This window comes from Dendrobates tinctorius, unplaced genomic scaffold (genome assembly GCF_039654945.1).
Source record: "Dendrobates tinctorius isolate UK_male_01 unplaced genomic scaffold, ASM3965494v1 ptg000162l, whole genome shotgun sequence".
NCBI classification, from domain to species: Eukaryota; Metazoa; Chordata; class Amphibia; order Anura; family Dendrobatidae; genus Dendrobates; species Dendrobates tinctorius.
This window is the reverse complement of record NW_027361829.1, coordinates 56,470,383-56,490,713: the sequence shown is the minus strand read 5'-3', so window position 1 is coordinate 56,490,713 and position 20,331 is coordinate 56,470,383. Positions and strand designations below refer to the sequence as shown.

At 47.3% G+C, this 20,331-nt stretch overlaps 1 protein-coding gene across 2 annotated transcripts in view; it reads right to left on the bottom strand.

Moving 5' to 3' along the window:
* The window catches only part of STK17A (serine/threonine kinase 17a), a 45,680-nt gene extending 28,233 nt beyond the window's left edge, over positions 1–17,447 (bottom strand). Inside the window, exons 1-2 of one of the 2 annotated variants that reach the window (XM_073550031.1) lie at positions 17,265–17,447; positions 16,871–17,072 (exon numbers count right to left, since the gene is read on the bottom strand). In XM_073550031.1, coding sequence (XP_073406132.1) covers positions 16,871–17,072; positions 17,265–17,355 — 293 coding nt within the window. In that variant the 5' untranslated portion in view covers positions 17,356–17,447. Of the gene's footprint in view, positions 1–15,859; positions 15,928–16,870; positions 17,073–17,264 lie in introns of those variants that run through there. The other variant, XM_073550032.1, reaches the window with a different exon arrangement.
* Between the last annotated feature and the right edge of the window lie 2,884 nt (positions 17,448–20,331).

Below are 20,331 nucleotides of genomic sequence, written 5' to 3'. Positions count from 1 at the left end.
GGTGTGCCGACCAGCGCCAAACGCAACCTGCTGCAGTTTGGTTGCGCTCGGCGCACCGTGAAAAGGACGCATGCGCCACCAAACGCATACTGCGCACGGCCTGCGCCCCCAGTGATAAAGATAGGGGACGCAGGACGCAAGCAGCGTCATGCGCCGGTAGGCGGAGCTACCGGCGGAGGCGCGGCAGGGTGGCGGGGCTTAGCAGCGGCCGTGCGCGGGCCGTCGCTGCGCTCAAAAGCGCAAATGTGAAACTAGCCTAAGCTGACATATGCCCGCAACAGCAGTGGGTGGAATCACGATTCACTTACGGCTGTTAATTAGTTAAATGCCGCTGTCAATCTCTGACAGCGGCATTTAACTCGCGCATACCAAATGCGTGTCGGAAATCCCGACAATCGGTGACCCCGTCACACAATCGTGGGTCACCAATGGGTCGGCACAACAACCAGTGGTCTCCAGCAGACCTCCATGGCTGCCACTGCCCGACTTCTATGAGCGCCACCCCATGGTCGGTGCTCATAGCAAAAGTGAGCATTTCTGCTACACACAGGTGATCTGACAACTTCAGCTTCTAATCTCCCGTGGAGACTATTGAAGCATGCAAAAAGTCTTTTCTCTCCGAAAGAGAAATTGACGTGCTGCGGTCTGGAGAGACATGCCGCATGTCCGTCTCCACGGGTGAGCCACAGGGGTCTGTGGATGCATAGAAGACATGGGATTTCTTGAAATCCCATACACTATGCAGTAACATCTGTAACAAGTATACAGCTTCCAACCCGCCGCGTCTACTGATCGTCTGCACAAACCCTTACGCCCCGATTCATCAAAGTGGTTGTCAGAAAACTCAGATGCAGCTATGGATGAGATGCACCCAATTCATTAAGTGGATTGCGCCTCTTATTCCAGAACACCTCTCACCAAGACTGGGGTACAAAACGCTAATCTTACAGATTAGGACTTGGGGCCCAATTCTTTAACTTCAGTCGCACTGTCGTTCTGAATTATGAAATAGAGATTTTGTGATTGACAGCTCTAATTACAAGGGAATGTGCTTCCAGCAAATCCTGTGCCAGGCCAGAGACGTGGAAGCAAGTGTTCACCCCACTCATTACAAATTGGTACAATGCTGCTCTACCATCTGCTCATTAAGAACCAGAGACAAGTCATTAATATTAACACGCTAGAAAATGGATTCATTTTTCAACACTTAACACGTATACCTGGAAAATTGGTCATCAGACAACAGCAGCTAGCATGTATGTGCCAATGAAAGGGAATCTGGCACCAGATTATTGCCACAAAGCCTAGGAACAGCATAATGTAGAGACCCTGATTCCAGTCATGTGTCACTTACTGGACTGCTTGCTATAGTTTTGATATAATCACTTAGCAGGAGATGATCACAAGAGTCAAGTAATCTGCTGCCAGGTAGTCTTCTATATTCATCAGCTCTGTATAATCCAGCCCCCACCAATTATCAGCTGTCTGTACACACTGAGCGTAAGCAGAAAGCTGTGAGTGATGTGGGCGAGGTTGCACAGAGCTCCGCATTCAGAGAACTGCTAGATCTGCAGCAGAGAAAAGTGATTTTTATCAAAACTGCAGCAAAAATCCTAGTAAGCGATACATTATTGGAATCAACATCTTAGCTTTTCACTAAAGCAGCTAAAGGAATTCTGTCACCAGGTTTTTGATACCCTCACTGCAGTAACATGTAGGGGCAGAGACCCCGATTTCAACGATGTGTCACTGAGCCGACTGCTATCATTTTGGTCATATTCATTGTACAGAGAAAACTGCCAATCAATGCTGGTGGCGAGGTTATATGGACGTGAGAACTGAAGGGCTATCTGGCAGCAAGTTTGCTAGTCCTCTAGCAATTATCTGCTGCTGATAACAGTGACTTAATACTACAGTAAGCAGCCCAATAAGTGATACATGCTTGGAATGAGGGTCTCTGCCCTTACATTATTCTGATCTCAGATTAGGTGGCAAAAAAGTAGTGACAGATTCTCTTTTACAATGGAGAAAACATAAAATTGTGTAAATAAGGCTATCCCCATTTTTTGGTCACATAGGAACATACATTTCAACAGGGTGACCTTTACACACTGCATCCTTTGGCTGGCTACAAGCTTTGGAGTGCTCATGATCACTAAACCAGACATTGAAGCACGCCATCGTATCTTTGGTTGGCCTTTACACAATGCCATTGGTGCAATATAAAGCCTCACACTACGCTTGGTGTATATGCCAGGAAAGTCTCTGGGCTACACGCTGACCACACCAGTGCTCCTGTCACCCTTACAGCCTCTGCTGACATGGCATGATCTACTCTAGAACAGTGTGCTGTATATACAGTAATGTCTGATCCTTATCTTTCAGGAAGCCGGCCCGCAGAGCCATATGTGACAGGCTCGCCAACATGTTTCCAATTAAAGGACTGACAGTAATCTCCCACAAAACAAGAATGTCGGGTTTTACCTGTACACTTGCACATCTATGTTGTTAGTTACACTGTCCTGGGAGGAAAACATTAGCGGAAACAATTGGGATTACACTAATGTAAATCACCAGCGCTGGATGAGGGGTGTCATTCCAACGCATGTGAATAGAGGAAGGGGGATCAATTGTTTGACAAGCAATCTGGTGCTGGGGCTGTGAACCAGAGAGCAGAAAAAGCAATGAAAATACAGATCGATGACCATACAGGACAGGAAGCAACATTATAAAGTGCCAGATATTTTTATGGTATTTCATTCCATCATCCATGTGTGCTGTCTGACAAGTGTGAACTGCATCATATAGTGCCAGATATTTTTATGGTATTTCATTCCATCACTCCTGTGGTGGGTCTTTATTTTTTATCTATTTGGTTTCTGCTTTGAAGTGTAGAAAGGTGTGTTTTTTTTTTTTTTTTTTCCCTTTCTCAGTTTGATGGCCTTGTCCAGCGTTAGTTATTTACCCTGCATAGTAATGCCTGCTCTGGCCTTGTGCTAATTGGTTAATTACTGATTGTGGCCTTTTGGTGGCTGAAGCTAGCAGACATTTCATTTCATATATATTTAGCTCTGGCTGGGATAGCACGCGTGCGGGCTTACGCGTGCAACAGATTAAGTGCAACAGGATAAAGTGTTTTGCAGTTAGACAATGCAGTTGGACAGGGCAGGAGACAGGTAAGGTGCATAAGTTTTTCATGCACGCTTGCTTCTTGGTCAGTTGTACTAAATATGCATTGATCATATCAACCTGCTGCTTTTTTGTCTTCACTTCTGCTTTTTAACAACTCGCCTGCCCTTTTACACATTCTGTGCACTCTCTGCATATCCACCCCTCCCTTTTCCCCTCTCCCATGTATAACTCTGAGGCTCTATTGACATTTCTTACCCACACCAAACCATCCAAAACCTCCATGCAGCACTCAAAACGTTCATACAAATCATCCCACCACCTGCTTTTTCTGTTTTTTCTCCTTTTAATAGTTGCAGGTGACATCTCCCCCAACCCTGGGCCTCCCTCCACCAGCATACATTACTCTCCTCCAGCTGCATATAGAAACCCTGCTAATCTTATTAACATTCAGTGCATGCCTTCTCCTCTCACTTTCCAATGTGCTCTCTGGAATGCACGGTTTGTGTGTAACAAACTGACTTACATTCACGATCTTTTTCTCTCTAATTCCCTTAACCTTCTGGCTATTACAGAAACCTGGATCCAGCATTCAGACACCACCGCTGCTGCCGCTCTCTCGTTTGGTGGGCTGAAATTTTCACATACCCCCAGACCTGAGAACAGACAGGGTGGAGGTGTTGGTTTGCTCCTTTCATCACAATGTGCTTTCCAGGTCATCCCCCCGGTTCCATCACTTACATTTCCTTCCTTTGAAGTCCACGCCGTCAGACTCTTTAAGCCCTTCTCCTTACGAGTGGCGGTCGTTTATCGCCCTCCAGGCTCCTCCCGCCAGTTTCTAGACCACTTCACCACCTGGCTTACTCACTTTCTATCCTGTGACATCCCCACCCTCATCATGGGAGACTTTAACATCCCCATCAATGATCCGCTCTCCCAGTCTGCCTCTCATCTTCTTTCTCTAACTTCTTCATTCGGCCTCTCACAGTTTACTAATTCTCCTACACATGAGGACGGGAATACTCTGGACCTGGTTTTCTCCCGTCCCGGCTCGCTGCACAACTTTACTAATTCGCCTCTCCCGCTCTCGGACCACAACCTTCTTTCCTTCTCTGTCAAGAATTGTCTCCTCACCCGGGACACCCCCACTTACCACACTTATCGGAATACACGTACCATTAATACCCAACAGCTTAGGGACAATCTCCACACATCTTTAGCCCCCATCTCCACCCTCTCCTGTCCAGACATAGCATTGTCACACTTCAATAATACACTGAAGAATGCCCTAGATGAAGCAGCACCTTCTATACGCAGAAAGACCCGACACAGACAACGGCAGCCCTGGCACACAACGCAAACACGCTTTCTTCAGCGCTGCTCGAGGTGTGCAGAGCGGCAGTGGAGAAAATCTCTCTTAGCAGAAGACTTCATCCACTATAAGTTCATGCTCAAAACCTATAACTCTGCCCTTCATCTGGCCAAACAATCCTACTTCACCACCCTCATCACCTCACTATCCAACAACCCAAGACGACTTTTTGAAACCTTAAACTCCCTCCTGAAACCTAAAGTACAGGCCCCCATCACCAACCTCAGCGGTGAGGATCTGGCCACTTATTTCCTAGAAAAAATCAACCACATCCATCAGGATATCTCAGCCCTATCTCCTCAGTGCCTGGATCCCCTTCCCTGCCGCACCTCAAGCTCACTAGACATCTTTGAGCCTGTTTCAGAAGAAGAAGTTTCCAAGCTCCTCGCTTCTGCTCGGCCTACAACCTGCAACAGTGACCCTATTCCTTCACAGCTCCTGCAGTCTCTCTCACCAGTGGTCACCACTCACCTGACTAAAATATTTAACCTCTCTCTTTCTTCAGGTATATTTCCCTCCTCATTTAAACATGCCATCATAACCCCTTTACTTAAAAAGCCATCCCTGGACCAGAACTGCACTGCTAACTACAGACCTGTCTCTAACCTTCCATTCATCTCTAAACTCCTGGAACACCTGGTCCACTCCCGTCTAATCCGCTATCTCTCGGATAACTCTCTTCTCGACCCCTTACAATCTGGTTTCCGCTCTTTACACTCTACTGAAACTGCCCTCACTAAAGTCTCTAATGATTTAATAACAGCTAAATCGAAAGGTCATTGCTCCCTGCTGATTCTCCTGGATCTCTCTGCCGCATTTGACACTGTGGATCACCAGCTCCTCCTCACTATGCTCCGCTCTATAGGCCTCAAGGACACAGCCCTCTCCTGGTTCTCCTCCTACCTCTCTGACCGCTCCTTCACTGTATCTTTTTCCGGCTCCTCTTCCTCTTCTCGTCCCCTTACTATCGGGGTCCCGCAGGGCTCAGTCCTAGGCCCCCTCCTCTTCTCTTTATACACTGCCCCTATTGGACAAACAATCAGCAGATTTGGGTTCCAGTATCATCTCTATGCTGATGACACCCAATTATACACTTCTTCCCCTGACATCACCCCTACCCTAATTCAAAATACCAAGGATTGTCTGTCTGCTGTCTCTAGCATCATGTCCTCCCTCTATCTGAAACTAAATCTCTCTAAAACTGAACTTCTTGTGTTTCTCCCCTCTACTAACCTCACTCTACCTAACATCGAAATAACCCTGGAGGGTTCAACCATAACTCCCAAGCAGCATGCCCGCTGTCTTGGGGTCATATTCGACACTGAACTTTCCTTTACTCCGTACATCCGATCACTCAGTCGCTCTTGTCACCTGCATCTTAAAAACATCTCCAGAATCCGACCTTTTCTCACCTTTGAAACTGCTAAGACTCTTACTGTCGCTCTTATTCATTCTCGTCTGGACTACTGCAACTCTCTTCTGATCGGTCTCCCTCTTACCAAACTTTCTCCTCTCCAATCCATCTTGAATGCGGCAGCCAGGGTCATATTTCTGTCCAGCCGCTTCACCGATGCCTCCGTCTTGTGCCAGTCATTACACTGGCTACCTATTCGCTACAGGGTCCAGTATAAACTCATCTCTCTCACCCACAAAGCTCTCCACTGTTCTGCACCGCCTTATATCTCCTCTCTCATCTCTGTCTATCGCCCTACACGTGCCCTCCGTTCTACAAATGACCTAAGACTAACATCCCCCGTAATCCGAACCTCGCACCTCCGTCTCCAAGACTTCTCTCGTGCTGCTCCAGCTCTCTGGAATGCACTTCCCCAGACGATCAGACTGATACCTAGCCCTGACCTATTCAAGCGCGCTTTGAAAACCCATCTCTTCAAAGAAGCCTATCACATCAACTACTCAGCAAGCTAACTTTGCCCTGTTCCCTCCTTCCAAATATTATTCTGAATCTGCACCCTACTATTCATCTGTCTCCACACCCTTCATGCACATGATAACTGCACTTGATACTTGTCTATTGCGCTTAAACACACGGGCTGATGACCGGATCATGCAGCTTTATATGAAAATCCCTATTATAATTGCCAGACCTGAATTAACAAGCATTTCTCACCTACTGTGTCCCCCCATTTCCTTGTAGATTGTAAGCTTGCGAGCAGGGACCTCACTCCTAATGTCATTGTTTGAATTGTCTTAACTTGTATTGAATTTATTGTCTGTACATGTCCCCGCTTAATTGTAAAGTGCTGCGGAATATGTTGGCGCTATATAAATAAAAATTATTATTATTATTATTATTATTATTATAAAGGAAGGAACATCGCAATACAGGAAGCCAGGCACAGAAGATGCCCCATCACCAAGAGGGACATGACGTAAAACGCTGTCAGGCATTACCGGCACATTACACCATGGTGATTTGTCAGTAATTTAGTCAGAAGTGATGCAGTAACTTGTGAGCAATTTGTGGCTGACACCACCATGATGGAGAGCATTGCTAACACTTCCCTTCCTGCTTAAAAATTAATCTGACTAAACAGGATAAGTGATGACATTAATAAGGCGATAGCATTCATAATTCTGAAGAAAGCACTGGAGGCAGCGACCATATGTAGTCAGCAGTGGAAGCACATTATCCTGAAGAACCACCAGCAGGAGTGAGGTTGGCCAAGAATGAGGTAAACAAACATGGCAACTCATCTTACATCAAGAGACAGAACAAGTCGCTTCCTGCGCATTACAGGTCCTTACACACTGTTTAAGAACATCCTTACATTTAGACATTACAAATCTGGGATTACTAGTTCGGAGGACACAAACTGTTTGTTTTTCCATTTGAAACTAACAAAAGGAAACCCAGTAATCTTCAAAAAGGTAATAATATTTGGGTAACTCACTACTGGCCTTCTACACTCCTAAACTGTTCCCCGGAGAGATCCGCTGTAGATGGCTGTCTGCCTACAGCCATTCCGACCCCCTACCTTCTCCATACACACGTACCCTCAGCCGAGCGTGCACGTGGTCTGAATTGGGAGAGGAGAATTAGGCTGGAGTCACACTAACCTGCGCAAAATACGGTCAGTAATTTACATGCGTAATACGGATGACAGACCCCTAAACAGTGCTCCGTATGTCATCCGTAATCAAGGTGTGGTCGCGTATTTTGCGCATGTCAGCATCCGTATGTAATCCGTATGGCATCCGTATGGTGAGATTTTCTCGCAGGCTTGCAAAAAGGACATATAATGGAGCCCTATGACAGTTTTAATAAAGAAATGAAAGAATAGATATAGACACATAGAATGCATATATATATATATTCTCTATGTGTCTATATCTATTCTTTCATTTCTTTATTAAACCTTTCAGTGTGAGTTTACTGTATAGCGCACTGAATTGCCGGCTTTGCTAAAAGACACCTGGTGCGTATTTCTCGCAAGTCACATGTGTGGTCCGTGTGTAATCCGTATTTTTTGCGCACCCATAGACTTGCATTGGCGTACTACGCTGACAATCACAGCATGCTGCGAGTGGCACGGAGCGTAGGATACTGAGGAGAAATATACGCCTGGTGCGAGTGACCCCATAGAAAATCATTTGTCCGTGTCTAATGCGTGCTTTTTGCGCCTCTCACTCTCCCGTATTCCTCGCCAGTGTGACCCCGGCCTTAAGGTTCCCATCCACAGATGGGCTTTGTCCAAACCCATCGATATCTTCAGGTAGTCTTAAGGCCCCGTCACACTAAGCAATCTCGGTAGCGAGATCGCTGCGGAGTCACAACTTTTGTGACGTAACAGCGATCTCACCAGCGAGATCGCTGTGTGTGACAGCTATCAGCGAGCGGCCCCCCTGCCGGTATCGCTGAAAGAAACCTCTGGACATTTGTTTGGTCGCTGGTCTCCCGCTGGCCAGCACACATCGCTGTGTGTGACAGGCGGGAGACCAGCGATCAGGAGTAAAAAATACAAAAAATAAAAAACCAGCGATCACATAGCGACTTACTAGCGATCCTGACACCTTGATATCGGTGTCGGGATCGCTGGTAAGTCGCTTAGTGTGACAGGGCCTTTATGTGCTTGGAGGCCTCCAGACTTCCCCAAACAGAAGATGTTGGGAGAGAAGTATCTGGCGTCTTATCTTGGACTGCCGATGCCTTTGTTCCTCGGCAAGATAAACCGCCACCAGGGAAGTCAACTACCAAAATACCCTATATGTGGTGACACACAACAAACCTCAGGAGGGCTGTTTGATCACATTTTACTGGAATGGTATTGAGTTGCCATGTTTCCTCTGCAAAGCCCCAGAGGTGACCTAATTTTTGAAACTACACTCCTCAAAAAGGCATTCATGTAGGAGTGTAGTGGACATTTTTATCCCACAGGTGTTTAACACATTCCTTTAACATTGCACTATGAAAATGCTGTAACTAACCTTTAGTTCTTAGTTATGTAGATATAGTTACATGTGGTAAGAAAAAAATGTACGGTGTCATTTAAGATACCATTTCTACTGAGTATGGAAATAACCTATGGCATATGAGGTTGTATACTATGGGCACACAGCACGGCTTCAAAAGGGAAGAAGCGTCATTTAATGCTCAAAATTTGCTGAAACAGATTTCTATCCATATTTCATTTATTGAGCTCCGGAGGTAGTAATACAGGGGAAACCACCCCAGAAGGGATTCAATTTTGGAAAATAAACCATAAAAGGCATTTATAAAAAAGGAATATAATGACCATTTCGACCCCAAAGTGTTTTTCCATAAAAGTGCTGTTCATTTTTATTTATTTTTTTCTAGGTGGTATGACAAAACAGCAATGCTGTTTTTTTTTTGTTGGCATTTACCTAGTGAGCTAAGGTGACAAGTTAGTTTTAGGCTGGGTTCACACGTAGCGAACTCTCGCGGAAATTACCGCGAGAGTTCCGGAATTCCATTCCGCGGGAAAAAAGCATTTTAAAATTCCCGCAATTTTCCTGCGGAAAAACTAGCATTTTGCAAGCGTAATTAGCTTGCAAAATGCTAGCGTTTTCCAAGCGATCTGTAGCATCGCTTGGAGAACTGATTGACAGGTTGGTCACACTCGTCAAACATAGTGTTTGACAAGTGTGACCAACTTTTTACTACTGAGGCCGCCTATGCAGCATCAGTAGTAAAAGATAAAATGTAAAAAAAAAAAAAAAAAAATGGTGTTATTCTTACCTTCCGACGTCCCGCGCAGCGTTTCCACCCCTCTCCACACTCCCGTTCCCAGTAATCCTTTGCGAAAAGGCCCGCGATGACGTCTGTTCTCGCGGGATCGCGACGTCTCGCTGTAATGTGCGATGACGTTGAGCAAATGACCGCGAGACTTTGCGATCCCGCGATAATAGATGTCATCGCGGGCATTTTCGCAAACGAGTAATGGGAACGGGAGCATGGAGAGAGGCGGGAAGGCTGCGCAGGACGTCGGAAGGTGAGAACAATAATATTTTTTATTTTAAATTCTTTTTTTTACAGGGATATGGTACCCAGAGCCCGGAGGACAGTCTCCTCTCCTCCGGACCGTGGGTACCATCCGCAATTGTTCTGCTTACTTTTCACATGGTAGGCACAGCCACATGCGGAAAGTAAGCAGAACAATGCATTCCTATGGGTGCAGGATCGCCGCGATTCCGCAAAATTAATGAGCATGCTGCGTTTTTTACCGCAAAGCGATTCCGCCGCGGTAAAAACCGCAGCATTAGCACAGCATTGCGGAATCCCATAGGAATGCATGGGATGTTTATTTTTCACGTTTTCGTGGCAAAACCGCCGCGGAAACGCGAAAAAATGCCACATGTGAACTCAGCCTTATAGTTTGTGTTCTTACAGACATGACCCTGTAGACTGTGAGCCCTTGCGGGCAGGGTCCCCTCTCCTTATGTACTTGTGTGACCTTTGTCTTACACATGCTTACTATAACTTGTCTATATTTCCCCTTTTCACATGTAAAGCGCCATGGAATAAATAGCGCTATATAAATGCATAATAATAATAATAATAATAATGACAAGTATGTTTATTTTTTGTTTCTTATTTTTTCTCCTCAATAAAAGAACTTACGTGTCAAATAGAAAAATTGCAATTAGCATTAGTTTATTGTCTGAACCGAGACAGTGAATGTGGGGGGTGTATTGTATGGCAGGCTGTATTTCAGCCTGTATACCATCTACAACAAAGATCCAGAGATTTATTTCAAGTCAATAGCCTAAAATTGTGACATTTCCATCTGTGAGACTAAGTGTGCAAGTTCAGCATTTTACATCAGTATGTGTAAGCCAAAACCAGGAGTGGGTGATAAATCCAGAAGAGGCGACGGGTTTATTACACTTTTCCTCTGATTGTTCCACTCCTAGTTTTGACTGACAAATACAGATATAAAATACTGACCAAACACTGAACGGCTACAGTCACACATTCAGTATTTGTAAGCCAAAACGAGGAGCGGAATAATAAGAGCACAATTATAATAGAAACACATCACCACTTCTTTATTATCACCCACTCCAGGTTTTGGCTTATAAATACTGATGTGAATTACTGACCAAATACTGTTAATGTAACTGCAGCTTTAAAGGCCCCGTTACATTTAGCAATGCACCAGTGATCCCGACCACGATATGACCTGGTCAGGATCGCTGGTGTATCGCTAAATGGTCGGTAGTGAGCTGCCAAACAGGCAGATCTCACTACTGATGCAGCAGCGGTCGGCGGTTGTACTTACCGTCACACGCAGCGAGGGTGGCGTCTTCCGCCTGCGTCCATGGCTCGCTCGTCGGCGGCACCAGCAGGAAGCAGATGAGAAATGCACCAGGCCGATCTCGCGCGATAACCAGCAATGGGGGTGGGGGCGGTCGGGGCGAGTGTCACATGTAGCGGTATCGCTGCTGCATCACAAAATCGGTGACACAGCAGAGATATTGCTATGTGTAAAGCCCCCTTAAGTCCTTGGCTAGCAAGTTGCCACTCTGCGAGAACATACAAGATAAACCTTTTCACTGCAAAGGGTTGTAAGTAATCAATGTGAGCCCCAGCTACAGACCATCCAGAGAATCCATGTATCACCTAGCATTTTCAGAACTTCAATCTCTTTGTGCTAATGTGTATGGCAGCTTCTACTATTATTGGGTGCTACCATGGTCAGCAGGTCTACAAGCTGTGATCAAGTAGAACACAGGAGGGTAATAACCAGAATATTGCCACTGGGAAAGAAAACACGAAGGCCCTAATATTTCTAGTCAAAAGCAATGTGTTTTCCATTAATTATTATTTATTTATATAGCACCATTGATTCCATGGTGCTGTACATGAGAATCAACCTCCTTAAGATAAAGCTTAATCCTCCATATAGCATTTACAGTCTTTGATCAGTTTATTTCCATGTAATAATCCTGGCTCTTTAGAAGACATACTCTATTAAGTGCTATGACTGTTTAGGAATTCCCATATCAAAAGCTCATAACAAATGTGGGTCCCACCTCAGAGCCTCTAACCCATTATAAGAAAGAAACCCCTTCCTGTGTCGACTACCGAAGAGAAGAATTGACAGAACGGCACATGGACTGGTGAGATCTCCGCTTCGAGTTGAGGGCGGATCCCAGAGATGGGCCATTCACCTAGAAGACATTTGTGACTTCCCTTTTGGACAAGCTATAAATGTGAATACCGTTTCAGGGTACGTTTATTGAAGAACTAGAAAGGAGATTTCCAGTGTTTGGCTGGAGCCATCACATGGGACGGCATACTGAACATATGGCACACACGCACGCAGTGTCACGCTTCTGCTAGCAGTGGTTTTCCTTCTCAGTACAGTAAAGAAAGGCCTGGCACGTACTTCACTACACGTTCTCTCCCGTCTATTGTGCCACAGAACACAAACATGCTGATGGCCCCATAACAGTTTTCTTGTGATCATCTACAGCTATTTGTCCCTGGTGCTCCACAGCAAATAAAGCAGGAGTGAAACAGGAAATTATCAGCCGGCAGGCCCCAGCCTCATCCTCATCACCCTGCACACATCCCAGTGCGCCCGGATTCATCCAAGCGCTGCACATAATAAAAGGTAACTGAGCATAGGGGTAGATTAGTCTGGCTAAATCCCTCCACTAAGCGTGTTCCTGTGCAGCAGACTGATCAAAGGCTTGGCACAATAATGAAAAGCATGTGCTCACTGAACATCAATTGATCGGCGCCCTAGACCAGGCATCCTACTGTGGCCCATGTCATCAATGACAGCTCCCTGCAAGGGAAGAGATAAATCAGGTCCTGACAGCTTGGGTATTTCCCATTGGGCAGACACATGACCTGTACTTTAATGCTTGGATCATTCCGAGCACTGTAATCTGCAAACATAGCTCACATACCGGCGGTACCCAGGACTTTAACATTCTTCTTACACTTGAATTAAAATTTCATACACAATCACTTCCTAGAGATATTCTCTAAAAAAAAAAAAAAAAAAAAAAAAAGGGATCTTGCTACCAATGCAAAAAAATTAAATTTGGTAACATTGTTGTACAATGTTAAGGTGACTCTTCCCCCCTTAAGAAAGTCACAATACCAGAGACCAAGTCACAGTAGCACTGCTTATTAGAACCATGGCCCCTGCTGCCCCGGAGGCCCAGCTCAGCATCATGACCCCTGAAGCCCCTGGGGGGGGGGGGGGGGCACAGCTCAGCATCATGACCCCTGAAGCCCCTGGGGGGGGGGGGGGGGGCACAGCTCAGCGTCATGACCCCTGAAGCCCCTGGGGGGGGGGGGGGGGGCACAGCTCAGCGCCATGGCCCCTGAAGCCCCACGGCCCCTGAAGCCCCACGTTCCGTGAAGCACAAACTCTTACTCTTAAATATATGAAGATATGTAAGCTCATGAAAGCTAAGTGTATTTTGCATTTCTGTATCACATTTAATGTAGTTCGGCATTCCCAGTGTACAAAAACTACAGTGTCCGCATAGCCTTTGTCACCTGAAAAGACCAGCACAATATACAGTATGTGGCGGTCCTCTGTATAATGAGTACTGTGCACTAGTATACATTTTCATTTAATAATGGGCGCTAGGGGGAATATCACTGCATTTGCAGACTGGCCACGGTCAGACATAGGTCTCATGAACGTATGACCACATAAGAAGCGCACTTATTTAATACAGGCATAGCTTAGATCGCATGCAAGCTCAACCGAAAGTTCTCAAATGTTCTCAATGGGGAGAAGGGGATACATTGGTGATGAGCACATCTGACAGTGGATTGCCCACTGAAACAAACCCATGCTGTCTTCATATAGACACCTACCATGGTGGGGAAGTGGACACACCATCGCTGCCACCCCCCGATACAGAAGAGACCTACAATTATCGCAGCCGTCACTCATTTGAGCAAATAACCACACCACGGACAACTCTCTTCTGGACGCTTACCACATCTATGTAACATTTGCCACCTGCATCCAGTTTGCAATAAACAGAATAGTAATAAAATATAGAATGCAGCCCGGCCTTGCCACACAGTGCTGAAGTGTGCGCTCTGCCCGACAGCCATGTTAACTCCAGCACAAGACGCTGCTCATGATATAACTCGTGAAATCCATTGTTTCCTTACAGCTGCAGCAAACATTTACATTAGGTAGAAGCATAACATCATGCCACCACATTAGACACTGCTGCACTAGCTGCAACCCTATGCCCCATTTTGTGCCAATTCCACCACCTCTGGGAAGGGGGGGTGTCTGTTACAATTTCACATAGTAAGCACAGCGCTTTGTTGGAGGCAGCACATCAGACTGGGACCGATGCCCAACAGCACCGCTAAACACAAGATCCTGCCCGCATACCCGTTATATATAGGCACCCTTATTAATAGGGCGACGCTACACAAAAAGATTAACAATTCTGTCCAAATGTCATAATAAAGGCGATATAAATCACTGATGGATGGGATCATCACCGTCTGCACAGAAGAGAAATCACTCCACAGAATCCGCTGCTGGCAAACGTGTCAATCACAGAAGTCAGACACTGGGGTGAAACGCTGCAGACGATTACACATGCTGATAAGGTGACGCTCACTGGTGTTCAGAACAGCGAGGTTCTGCACCCAAAATGGTGGTGACACCTCTGATCTGAAGGCAGGGGGGCGTGGAGGGACCATCCAGGGACTCAGGGTTATTTACCGACAGAACTGAAGATCAGAGTAACCCGACAGTGGCTAGGAGAGATGGAGCCCTGCGAGCCTCCTCCCGGCCCACATCCCCAGCTACTCTTGTGACTTACAAGTCTGGTGTGACGTCGTGCCGCCATGATGTCGTTGTGCCAGATCTAATAACCAAAACAGGTGTCTGGGGTTTTGGGAGGGTCATAGGTCATGGAAATGGCTGCTGGACCAAGGTCCTACACATTTTTGGCTCATCTCTAGTTGCTAGGAATCCGATGCCAGCAGTTAGGCACTATGGCCCAGACACAGGACTGTCAGCACAGCGATGGGAGCAGAAAAACAAAATAAACCTGCAGGCAACACAACCGTCATCTACTAACCCCAGGGTCCTCAACAGATACTTGACGATACGTCACACAGGCTCCAGCTTTACCATGTATGCAACAATGCCCAAAATCCCCACAATACAGGGGGCGCACCCCTCAATTTCCCTGACTTCAGCTATAATCACTTCCATATTTTGGAGAAAAAAATCCTGTGGAACGTGATCTCATAAAAGGGGATTATTTTATAAACGCCCAGTTCCCAAATACCAGGTAGAGGCGGGAGCTCTGGGGTCTGCACTGAGCGTGGACCATAGACTAGCACACATTGCCCACCACAGGACAGTGCCCACCAGTAACCCACGGATACTCCCGTTGTTGGTAATGATCCATATTTTAACCCTTTCATCCAATTGGATGTACAGCTAGGGCCACCCCGACGTTGGTCACAGGACAGCAGAGTGGTCACGACACGAACATCTTTACAGCTCGTCGTCACGCCAGCATTTTAGAGCTCAGATATTGCTGCCAAATAAAACAGCGGAGTTACGACTTGTCGCTTGTGACGTTCACTGAAGTCTGCGGCAAGTGAGAATCCAACTCATTGGGAAACATGGCATGGCACCCTAGTGGCATGCCGCTTACCTGTCCAGCTCATGCCCAGGGCATATGACATGGCACGCTAGATCATTACATGCCATTCCAATGCCACCATAGCCCCACACGACGGGTGGCATGCCGCTTACCTGTCCAGCTCACGCCCAGGGCATATGACATGGCACGCTAGATCATTACATGCCATTCCAATGCCGCCATAACCCCACACATGACGGGTGGCATGCCACTTACCTGCCCAGCTCATGCCCAGGGAATATGACATGGCACGCTAGATTACATGCCATTCCAATGCCACCATAGCCCCACACATGACGGGTGGCATGCCGCTTACCTGCCCAGCTCATGCGCAGGGAATATGACATGGCACGCTAGATCATTACATGCCATTCCAATGCCACCATAGCCCCACACATGACGGGTGGCATGCCACTTACCTGTCCAGCTCATGCCCTGGGGATATGGCATCCTAGGAGATCATTACATGCCATTCCAATGCCGCCATAACCCCACACATGACGGGTGGCATGCCACTTACCTGTCCAGCTCATGCCCAGGGGATATGGCATCCTAGGAGATCATTACATGCCATTCCAATGCCGCCATAACCCCACACATGACGGGTGGCATGCCGCTTACCTGCCCAGCTCATGCCCAGGGGATATGGCATCCTAGGAGATCATTACATGCCATTCCAATGCCGCCATAACCCCACACATGACGGGTGGCATGCCGCTTACCTGCCCTGCTCATGCCCAGGTGATATGGCATCCTAGGAGATCATTACATGCCATTCCAATGCCGCCATAACCCCACACATGACGGGTGGCATGCCGCTTACCTGCCCAGCTCATGCCCAGGTGATATGGCATCCTAGGAGATCATTACATGCCATTCCAATGCCGCCATAACCCCACACATGACGGGTGGCATGCCGCTTACCTGCCCAGCTCATGCCCAGGTGATATGGCATCCTAGGAGATCATTACATGCCATTCCAATGCCGCCATAACCCCACACATGACGGGTGGCATGCCGCTTACCTGCCCAGCTCATGCCCAGGGGATATGGCATCCTAGGAGATCATTACATGCCATTCCAATGCCGCCATAACCCCACACATGACGGGTGGCATGCCGCTTATCTGCCCAGCTCATGCCCAGGGGATATGGCATCCTAGGAGATCATTACATGCCATTCCAATGCCGCCATAACCCCACACATGACGGGTGGCATGCCGCTTACCTGCCCAGCTCATGCCCAGGGGATATGGTGTAGCGACTGCTGAATGGCTGGCTTTGGATGGGGGTGCTGGGGTCTCGGAGAAGCCCCGGCCTGTCGGGACCCTTCCTCTCCTCCTGCTGCCGTCGTGCTGTCCTCGGGGTCCTGCAGCATTTCTCCATCATCCCATTTTCCTCTGGGACCATCCTAGGTACAGCAGAGCCAACTGTGAAAGATGGAAACCGTCAGTATGTCAGGAACCGCAGCTGGGATCACAGACCGGGCCACCCCTCCCCCTATGTCAGGGTTCGCACTTGGAGCACAGCCCTCACCCTGCTGCTAGGACGTAAGAACTAATGCCCGGTCACACACTACGTTATCTCCCCTCACGCCGGGCCGTGCACTGTGGTAAACATACCCGTGTCCTCAGCCGCCTTCGTGCTGGAGCTCCGCTGGCTACTACAGTCGTCCCGGACCCGTACAGACACGCAGCCACACACCAAACACATGCGGCGACTGACTGAGACTCAGCGAGGCGGCTCAACTTCGCATTCAGGGATTTCAAAATGACCACGCCCTCAAGGCGTGTCCTCCCCTCACCCTGCAGGTTCTCACGGGGAAACAACGGAAAGAAGGCGTGGCTAAGCCGTCAATCAAACTGGGCATGTCCTCAGTGTGTGCGCAGTGTTACCTGCGGCCGAGGCTTGTCCTATAGAGGGCGCCAAAGCGTGCTGTCTGCTGCAGCGCCGAGGTGGAGGTGCAGGGGCGGTGCTGACGGCGGCCGGTGTACGGTGGACCGGTGTGTACAGCAGCCACATACCGCTATATCACCATGGTGCACACCGTCGGTGCAGGGGCGGTTACATGTCTCCGCAGCAGCGTTCTAGTACACGTCATGCACGTCAAGCATTTTTAACTCCTTAGGCTAAGTGCACACGTACCGGAACTCTTGCGGAAATTACCACGAGAATTCCGGAATTCCATTCCACGGGAAAATCGCATTTTAAATTCCCGTGATTTTCCCACGGAAAAACTAGCATTTTGCAAGCGTAATTAGCTTGCAGAACACTAGCGTTTTCCAAGTGATCTGTAGCATCGCTTGGAGAACTGATTGACAGGTTGGTCACACTCGTCAAACATAGTGTTTGACGAGTGTGACCAACTTTTTACTACTGAGGCCGCCTATGCAGCATCAGTAGTAAAAGATAAAATGTAAAAAAAAAATAAAAAAGTGTTATTCTTACCCTCCGACGTCCCGCGCATCCGTTCCCAGTAATCCTTTGCGAAAATGCCCGCGATGACCGCGAGACTTCGCGATCCCACGAGATCGGACGTCATCGCGGGCATTTTCGCAAAGGATTACTGGGACCGGGAGCGTGAAGAGAGGCGGGAAGGCTGCGGGGGACGCCGGAAGGTGAGAATAACAATATTTTTTATTTTATAATTCTATTTTTTACAGGGATATGGTACCCACAGCCCGGAGGACAGTCTCCTCTCCTCCGGACCGTGGGTACCATCCGCAAATGTTCTACTTACTTTCCGTATGGTGTGCACAGCCACATGCGGGAAGTAAGCGGAACAATGCATTCCTATGGGTGCAGGATCGCCGCGATTCCGCAAAATAATGAGCATGCTGCGTTTTTTACCACGAAGCGATTCCGCCGCGGTAAAAACCGCAGCGTTAGCACAGCATTGCGGAATCCCATAGGAATGCATGGGATGCTTATTTTTCGCGGCAAAATCGCGCGGTTAAAACCGCCGCGGAAACGCGAAAAAAATGCCACATGTGAACTCAGCCTTAACCCCTGCTTGTTTTCGGTTTGGCGATTTTGCTCCTCTTTTTCCCAGAGCCATAACTTTTTAGTTTTCCATCAATATGGCCGTGTGAGGGCTTATTTTTTTTGCGGGATGAGTTGTGCTTTTGAACGACATTATTGGTTTTACCATGTCAATTACTAGAAAATGGAAAAAAAAAATCCAAGTGCGGTGAAATTGCAAACAAAAACTGCAACCCCACACTTTTTTGTTTGGCTTTTTTGCTAGGCTCTCTGACTGCTAATACTGCCCTGCCATTATGATTCTCCAGGTCATTACGAGTTCATAGACACCAAACATGTCTAGGTACTTTATTATCTAAGTGGTGAAAAAGCCCAACTTTGCGCCATTTTCGGAGATCCGCAGCGTCTCCATTTCGTGATCTCGGGTTGGGTGAGGGCTTATTTTTTGCATGCCGAGCTGAGGTTTTGGTGCAGATACAATCTTTTGATCACCGGTTATGGCATTTTAATGCAATGTTGCAGCGCCCAAAAAAACAATTCTGGCGTTTTACATTTTTTTTTCGCTGCACCGTTTAGCGATCAGGTTAATCCTTTTTTTTCATTGACCAATCGGGCGATTCTGAAGGCGGTGATACCAAATATGTGTATGTGTGATTTTATTTTTATTGTTTTATTTTGAATGGGGCGAAAGGGAGGTGATTTGAACTTTTATTTTTTTTTTATATTTTTAAAAACATTTTTTTTTACTTTTAGCATGCTTCAATAGTCTTCATGGGAGACTAGAAGCTGCCACAACCCGATCGACTCTGCTACATACAGGCGATGATCAGATCACCTCTATATAGATTTACTCACTTGCTATGAGCGGCAACCACTGGGTGGCGCTCATAGCAAGCTGGCACTTACAACCATAAAGGTCTCCAGGAGACCTCGGGTTGTCATGCCAACACACCAGTGACCCGTGATCTTGTGATGCGGGTCACCAGTGAGCGTATTTCTGGCGCTTGTTAAATGCCGCTGTCAGCGTTTGACAGCAGCATTTAACTGGCTAATAGCTGTGGGTATATCACGATTCCACCCGCGGCTATTACGGGCACACTTTAGCTGTTCAAAACAGCTGACATGTCCCAGGAAAGATGTGGGCTCATCGCCGCCCGGAGCCCACATCAAAGGGAGGGAGTCTGTACTCTAACTATTACGCCCAATGTCGGAAAGGGGTTAAATGGTTTGTCCACTACTCAGATAGCCCCTTCTGAATTCCTAATGTTTGTACCCAGTAAAATAACACTTGGGGTGCAGTCAGATGGCCGTATAACACGAACGACAATGGCAGCGCAATGCTCAGACTGGCCGGACGATGATGGCTCCGCAATACTTGGACTGGCCGGAGGCGCTCCTGACCTGAGAGGGGCAGCCTGTGTCCCTATGCAGCTGTCACACTTGTCAGTTTATTTTTTTTATTTTGCATATTAACTTCATTCTGCAGGCTGCTACCGAAGGGTATGTTCCCACTAGTGATGGGCAGTCCGGCTCCTTTTGGTGATCCGGCTCTCATGGCTCCGCTCATCAAAAAGAGCCGGCTCTTTTTGGATCCAAAATGGAGCTCTATTAAATATGAGTTCACAATATGTGAACACATATTTATGCTGATGTAATGCATCCGAAATCCCGCCCAACTATGGCAAAAACTCCACCCACTTGCTAGTA